Raw genomic sequence first — 7,880 nt, forward strand, 5'->3', positions numbered from 1 at the left:
AATAAAATTAAGAATTTATAATAGAATAGTTGTTTTCATTTGATTTCTCAGAGCAAAAAATACCTAAGATCATTATGTATAAGGCATGCACAACTTTAGTTAGGCTAGCTTTTGACCTATTTTTCTTATTGGGTAAGGAAAATGAGGCCAACTTTCTTCTTTAAGAATCTATCCTACGTAAAGGAACGGAGGGTTTTGGTCAAATTAATGACAAAAATGGGAACTATAATGCATATGATCATCTGATCTTTTTGTCCAAAATTTTATTTTTCTTGGGCAGATGGATAATATATACCATAATACATTAATCTAATGTGTCCTAACAGTGATTGAAGCATCTAAGTCACGGGTATGTTTTTGGAATATTGTACACAAAGAAGAAATAAAGGTCAAGAATGTTCCCCATGTGCTAGTGCTACTCTCTTTTTGGCTTTAGTAGGCCAATGTTACCACAAAAATCCTACAAATTAATACCCTCTATAGTATTCACAATATGCCAAATTGCTTTGATTTCTCCTTACAAATAAATTAAATAACTAGTTGCATGCTCGCGCTTCGCGTGACACATAATTAATTTAAAAAATAAAAATTTTTGATAATTTTTCGATACTTTATTATCATGAAGAACAACAGAGCTTGAATTATAGAAAATGAAGATATTTGTGAGATGAACAAATAACTACAATACTTTTATCTCAATATGTTAATAAATAATTTTCTAAGAGGGAGCAAAAAATTTGATGCATAAGGAAAAAATATGCTCAGAATTTAACAATTATTATTTGCGTTGATTTTTTGAACAAAGTTGTAAAATAATTAAAAAAAATCTCATAAATTCTAAATTCTATAGAAAATATAACGCACCTCCTTTGTCTCCTAGTTTTTACATCTCATTTATTATTGCTTCTTATGTCAGTAAGCCACAATTTTTCATATTATGTCAATAAGCATATATAATATATAATTTGTTGTACTCTGTATTTTACATTTGATTAAATTCTTCATTTGTACAATCATCCACTAAGGGATTATCTTATACGGAATCATTGGGATCATACTCTATGAAATTTCCTAAGAATGCATCATAAACTGCATCTTTTTCATCATCAGAGTTTATTGAATTGTATAATTTGGTTGTTGTTTGACAACTAATTCAATGATTAGTAGGGTCATATCGTTAGGAATTTTGTTGAAATAGTTCATTTTTCCCATGAAGTTTTTGTAGTATCTCTTAGAACTTTATTGTGATCTTGTATGTTTTTATGTGTTATTTTATACCTGTGAATATGTTTCATTTAAACTTTTATCTTTTTGTTTTTCTATGCAATTAATAGGTGATAATTGAAATGACTATTTGTTGTATTATTAAATATGATTTTAAAATTATTTGTATATTATTAATTGTATGTTCTTGTGGGTCTTAAAGTTATTCAATATATTTAACTTTTTCTTTTGTCAGCTACTTTTTGTTTTTTGTATAGGTTTTTTTAGAGGCATCCACGTGGCACCAAGGAGAAGCCTTTTGGATCCTCCATTATATATATATAGATTGATTTCGACCCAAACGTTTAAAAAATTCAAGTTGTATAGAAGAATATAACGTGCATGCTCAAAAGTATACTTTTATTTTTACAAAAATGAATCTTTTGTAATATTTTTTTATAATAACAAACTTGTATTAGATCAAAGCCGCACATATATATTACATGATACTAGAAACATAACAAAAAAATACAAATCCTGTATCAAGAACAAAGAAAAAAATCCAAAATTATAACGAGAACAAAGAGATATAACTCTTTTTTAGAAGTAGGTACAGCGGCTTTGGTGCAGCATAATTAGCACTATAGGGCATTGTCATGAAAGCTCCTCAAATGACAAGATTGGAGGAGCATACGTTGAAGTCTTGAGACATTTTCTTCACAATATTGAACAAAACCACCAAAAGACAAACGTCGTCGCTAAACAAAACCCACATCAACATCCAGAAAAACCATATCTGAATGAGAGAGGGAGAAAACCACAAGATTGGTGAAGGAAAGCATCATATTCATATCAGAGGAGAAAACCTAAAATCTAATGGGATTCTGGCACTCATTGTCATTGGATCTTAGTATATATAGAATAATTCTATAAATAATTAAATGAATGCCTATTTTACTGACATGATCATATGCTTCTTGAAGTTAGAAACTACAGTGGAGAGAAAAGAAAGAAAGAAAGGACAGCTTTAAGCTTTTATTTTAGGGACATGCACCAGGTCAGGTCATATGTTTCTGTTTCATAAAGCCATAAAATTATAATGAGAGAGAGAGAGAGAGAAGGAGATGTGCTTTTAACCCTTATTGATATTGTTAAAGAGGGGAGTGGAGAGAGTGTTAATGGAGTGGTACTGATGGTTTTGACGAGGATGATTAATGCTGAAGAAGAGATGGTGTTCTCATCAGTAGAACAAAAGGGAGTAACTGCACCAGCGCCATTCTTGAGCAAGACATACCAACTGGTAGATGATCCTCTCACTGACCACATTGTGTCTTGGGGTCAAGATCACACCTCTTTTGTTGTTTGGAGAGCTTCTGAATTTGCTAGAGACGTCCTCCCTAACTACTTCAAGCACAACAACTTCTCAAGCTTTGTTAGGCAGCTTAACACCTATGTGAGTGCATCAGACATAATCCCCTCCCACTTTTTTTTTTTTTGGTAATCGAGAATTCTCCATTCCAATATGCATGTCCACCGAACAGCTGAGTTCACGCTGATGAGCGTGAGAGTTGAATGAAAGACCTCCCGCATTTACAAGGATTTACCATAATCAACATCGATCACCGTCTCAACCAATGCTGCTTTGTTTCATTATCTCACACTCTCTCTCTCACAATCATTCTGTCGTTTACTTTTGATTCTGACATTTTTGTGTGTTGGGTAATGTAGGGATTCAAGAAGGTGGTGGCAGATAGATGGGAGTTTGCAAATGAGTATTTCAAGAAAGGAGAGAAGCACTTACTGTCTGAAATCCACAGAAGAAAAGCCCCTCAAAATCACCCCCACCACCACCACCACCAATGCCATGAACATCTTCAATTTCTTCAACCAAATCAACAACTTTTTGATCTGATTGATTCTTCTCCACCATTAACGCCATCACCAAAAGCTCCAAAACCCAGTACTGATCATGAAATTCTAATGGCGCTGACTGAAGATAATCAACGGCTAAGGAGAAGAAACTACATGCTATTATCACAACTCACACACATGAAGAGCCTTTACAATGACACTATCGACTTCATTCAAAGCCAATGCGAACCAGCTGCTTTGACATCCTATGATCAGCATCACAAAGCTTATAATGTTAAACCAGCAGTACCTAAGCTTGTTGAGTTGGGTTCGGAGCGATTAACCGACCAAGCTAGCCAAAGTAGTGATGGTTTGAGTAAGTTTGTAATTGATGATGAGCCATGTGCTAGTCCTGTGAAGCTTTTTGGGGTCCATCTAAGTGGCAAGAAGAGGCTGCACCCAGAGGTGATTGATTAATTGATCATATACAAATATATATCATGTATGAATTTGCTGGATATAAATATATATATATATATCTTCATATTCAGAAAAATATATCATATGTTAATTAATTTTCTTTCTTTTTTGTATATATTCATTCCTATTTCATTATGATGTCTATATTATTTACTTTTTCTAGTGCTTCTTCATTTCAATCATTTGATGATTAATTTTAATAATTGATATATTGCTCCTTTATAACAAAATCACAAGCCATGATCCATTATATCTACATATTTTTACAAGCTACTTCCAACCCAAAAGTGCTCTATATACATGTTTAGTGAGAATATGTTAGAAATATTATCTGTTTTGAGCCACAGATTTATTCTTCATGATCATCGTGATTGATCCTTAGGCCCACGTAATTACACATTCAACGTGAAAGGAGCTGCGTTTTGATGGGTTATAGATATATACACCAATGATGGCATATATATATATATATAGTAGACTACAAGCTAGTCATCTTTTATTTTTCCACTCTCTCTCTTCTATGAGCAACTCTCCTCTTGAGAGGGGCTCTAACGACAATGAGAAAATTGTGGGTTTTGTGACTTTGTTGGCTTCGAAATTTGTGCTTTTATCAAAGTGAACCAGTTCACTGTGTCTTTCACCTAAGAATGTCTGGTCTTTACTCTTTTTGTGTACGTCTCTTTTCAACTCACCTAGAAAAAGGCTGAAAGCGTGCATGCCAATAATAATTCGGTGGTATTTATTTTATCCAGAAGGTTCTGCCATTTTGTGCGTGCAAAATCAATTAATTAAATAATAGATAAAAAGGCCATCCCACCATGATAAAAAGGCCTGTTAAAAATCATGTTTTCAGTTGGCCCATTTGATCACAAAGCCCACTCGTAAACTATAAAGCCCAGATACAAGATATTGCTTCGGGTGTTTCAGTGGGCCCATTTGATCATACGAGGCCCAATGGTGAACTATGAAGCCCGGTTGCAAGATATTACTTCGTTCTACTCATAAGAAATAATTAATAAACTTAGTCTAAAGTCTAATCTTAGTTTCAAATTAATAATAATCATAATCAATTGACTCAATTTGCTGTGATTACTACTGGCAAGTATACCTACTGCCCTTCAATTCGACCAAAATAAGTCCAATCAGAGACCATTTATGTGGATGAGTTGCCCAAACTTTAGGAGACAAAAATTAATTAAAGCATCAAAAAGATTAATTGCATGCAATTTATGTGGATATTAAATCTGGAATCAAAAGGGCATATTCCTCCTCCATATCAAACACATATATATTATAGATGAATTCTCATATAAAGGTTTAAAGTAAAGATATTATGTTTACACCATCAATTTGAAAGTAGTGGGATCAAAAACAATAAATCTCACTCATCCACAGCATTAAAAAATGGCCCCTTACTTTATATCATCATGTGAAATTTATATATGTGGGTGTTCGCGCATGAATTTTTTAGTGTCGATTTATAAGGTAGACTAGAAAATCTATGTTGTTTTTTCACTTTTCAACATTTTCAAAACGTAATCTGCTGCATTTTAAGTCTGCACCTGAAATATAGTGCAATAAATATAGATATAGGATAAGATTTGGAGGTTTCTTGATGATGACAAAGCATATGCACAGATTGGGTTCATATAGAATTATATTGAAACATGCATGCATCATATCTAACTTGATTTTGGAGGAATATTTTCAGATTTAGCATATGATATTGAGCAGTGACCATAATTGCTCATTTGATATGGATCTTGTTGAGCCACGTAGATATATCCCCACTCTTGACCAACCAAATAAAACGATATGATGCCAGACAAAAAAAAAAAAAAAAAAAAACGATATGATATGCTTTTCAAGGTGTCAATCTTAAGAGCCTATGCATGCATGTCTCCTCCTATATATATATATATATATATATATATATATATATATATATATATATATATATATATATATGTATATGTATATGTATATATATGTTATAGTGTGTCCATGGTGGGTCTAACCTTATCCACCGACCATGATACAACAACACATACACCCTTCAAGCAACTTCTATTCTCAAATTTATATATAATAATCTCTAACTAAAACATGTCTATCATCTTCAATTTAATAATTTATGCTTTGAATAAACTAGTTAATGGAACTTTCTTTTATCTCCATTTTTTAAGAGTAATTGTGGGTATTTTTATTCATATACTCATCACTTTATTAGGGATATAAATTAAAATTGGTAAAATGCATTGTGGGTATATTTATTCATAATTCATAAATTAGATATTGATGTAATGATGTGTCATCAATTGACACTTTTGGCTATATATTATTTTAACATTGTCAATAAATTAAATTAGTGAATATATATATATATATATATAGGGTTGAAATCCAAATTCAATGTAATTACTTATAATTAAGTGGTTCACTATATCCTTAAATTAATGGGACTAAAGCAACAATTACATGTTTAATTTTGTAGTTGACTTGGCGATGGTTGGTATCGCTAATTAACCCAAAAGTCATACTATATATTTTAATTAATCTTATGGTAATTAATCAACTTTTAGTGACCCTAATACAAGTCTTTGCAAAATAATAAATTTAACGAGTTAGTGTAAGAAAAGTAAAATGAAACCATGGAAAAAATAATTAATTAATGGCATATCGCGAATCTCTCGAGCGTCAAACTATATGGAATCGGAAGGTTATGAGTTCGATTATCACTGAGAGCAATATTTATGCGGCCACACACTGAAAAATTACGTACACATGCATATAACGGTTCGAATTTAAACTCATATCCGATATTTAAAGGACAAAGTCATATTATGGTGTAATTCCCGATTTAAAAAATCATTGTAGCCATGTGGGATTGTGAGCATCCATTAATTATTTTCATCTTCAGTGGGAGACAAAGACAATACAGATTAACACACACTAACACTATTCATTAAAAGCATATACACTGAATTTAGCAACAAATTGTGATTTCCATGTTAATTTAAATCCAGATAAGATTTGATTATCTTAAAAGAATTTCTTACTATCTAATATTTAATTATTCGTAGTTAATTTCATTTATTATAATCTCTAATCAATTAATTTAAGTGTTAATTTTATTTATTGCCAGATACGTTATGGCAAAGCTAAATATTAGCACAGGATCGAAAGTCAGAGTCGTTTAACGTCAACTACCCGTAAATGCCACGTGTTTCGTGGGAATTGGTGAAATTTTTTTAAAATGGTTTTGAATAAGAGAGAAGTGAGAATCCTCTTTGATAAACGTTATTTACACCCCATTTTTTTACTAAGTACACTCCATTAATCCTTTAAAAAATAAAAATACACTAAAATATGGTATACTTAATAAAAAATGAGGTTTAAATAATGTTCATCATCATCTTTTTCACCCTGACTCTTCCATTTTTGTTTTTATTTCCAAAGCGGTTGTAAAGTAAGACTAAACTCATTAGTTTATTATAATAGGTCATAACAGGAAAAGGTAGGGCTGTAATTACAGCTGTAGGTCCCAACAATATATATATTTTTTGTATCATTAAGATTTAGGAATTGTTATTTAGTGTTTATGGTTGTGTATGATTTAAGGTTTAGATTAAGAGTTTAAGATTTAGAGTTTATGATTAATTTTTTTTCAAAATCAGCTACATTCTAACATTATGATGATCCAAAATACTAAATAAAATCACAGAAAATTTTTAAAAAATATTATTTGGAGATTTGGGAGATAAAGCTGTAGTAACTACAACCTCTATCCCATCATACCAAGTTGATAGAATCCCTTTTTATGTCCCTCTCACGTGTGGCGACATGAGGCCATAAAAAAGAAAGAGAGGGATGAGATTTCTCTTGCTTTTGGTATCGCGGGCATCAACGGGGGATCCGCACCAACGGGAGACCCACAAGAAGAGCTATTTGCTTAATAGTAGAGTACGTCCCAGATAATTGCGTTGTTGTGCCTAGACTGTGAGGATTCTCACAACCACATGGATAGTAGTTCAATATGTTCATCAGTGCCAAATCCTGAGATATAGTGCCAGACTCTGAGATATACACTTGAATTTGTGATATTCCCGAAACTTAGCTATTCTTATCATGATATTGGGAAATTTCATTGCTTGGTACTCAAACAAACATAAGACGTGTGCTTGCATATTGAACCCGTATTGTTTATGGTTAATCGGATTTTCCTCCGAGCACAACATTTTTTGAGAGAAAGCACTGACCCTCCAATAAATCTCTTTAAACCATAACCTGCCGCTCTTGCTTTGCAAAATTATATTCAATTTTTTTGCTAATTTTGGTTGGGGGGA

General features: G+C 32.1%; 1 protein-coding gene across 1 annotated transcript; it reads left to right on the forward strand.

The window, feature by feature from the left end:
• Positions 1 to 1,718: 1,718 nt before the first annotated feature.
• On the forward strand, positions 1,719 to 3,554 carry LOC120007600 (heat stress transcription factor B-4b-like). Its single transcript, XM_038857934.1, has 2 exons — positions 1,719 to 2,656; positions 2,932 to 3,554. Exons 1-2 carry the CDS (start codon positions 2,303 to 2,305, stop codon positions 3,529 to 3,531), a joined length of 954 nt encoding a protein of 317 aa, XP_038713862.1. The 5' UTR covers positions 1,719 to 2,302; the 3' UTR covers positions 3,532 to 3,554.
• Positions 3,555 to 7,880: the final 4,326 nt, after the last annotated feature.

Source organism: Tripterygium wilfordii, chromosome 2, assembly GCF_013401445.1.
Source record: "Tripterygium wilfordii isolate XIE 37 chromosome 2, ASM1340144v1, whole genome shotgun sequence".
In the NCBI taxonomy this organism is placed as follows: domain Eukaryota; kingdom Viridiplantae; phylum Streptophyta; class Magnoliopsida; order Celastrales; family Celastraceae; genus Tripterygium; species Tripterygium wilfordii.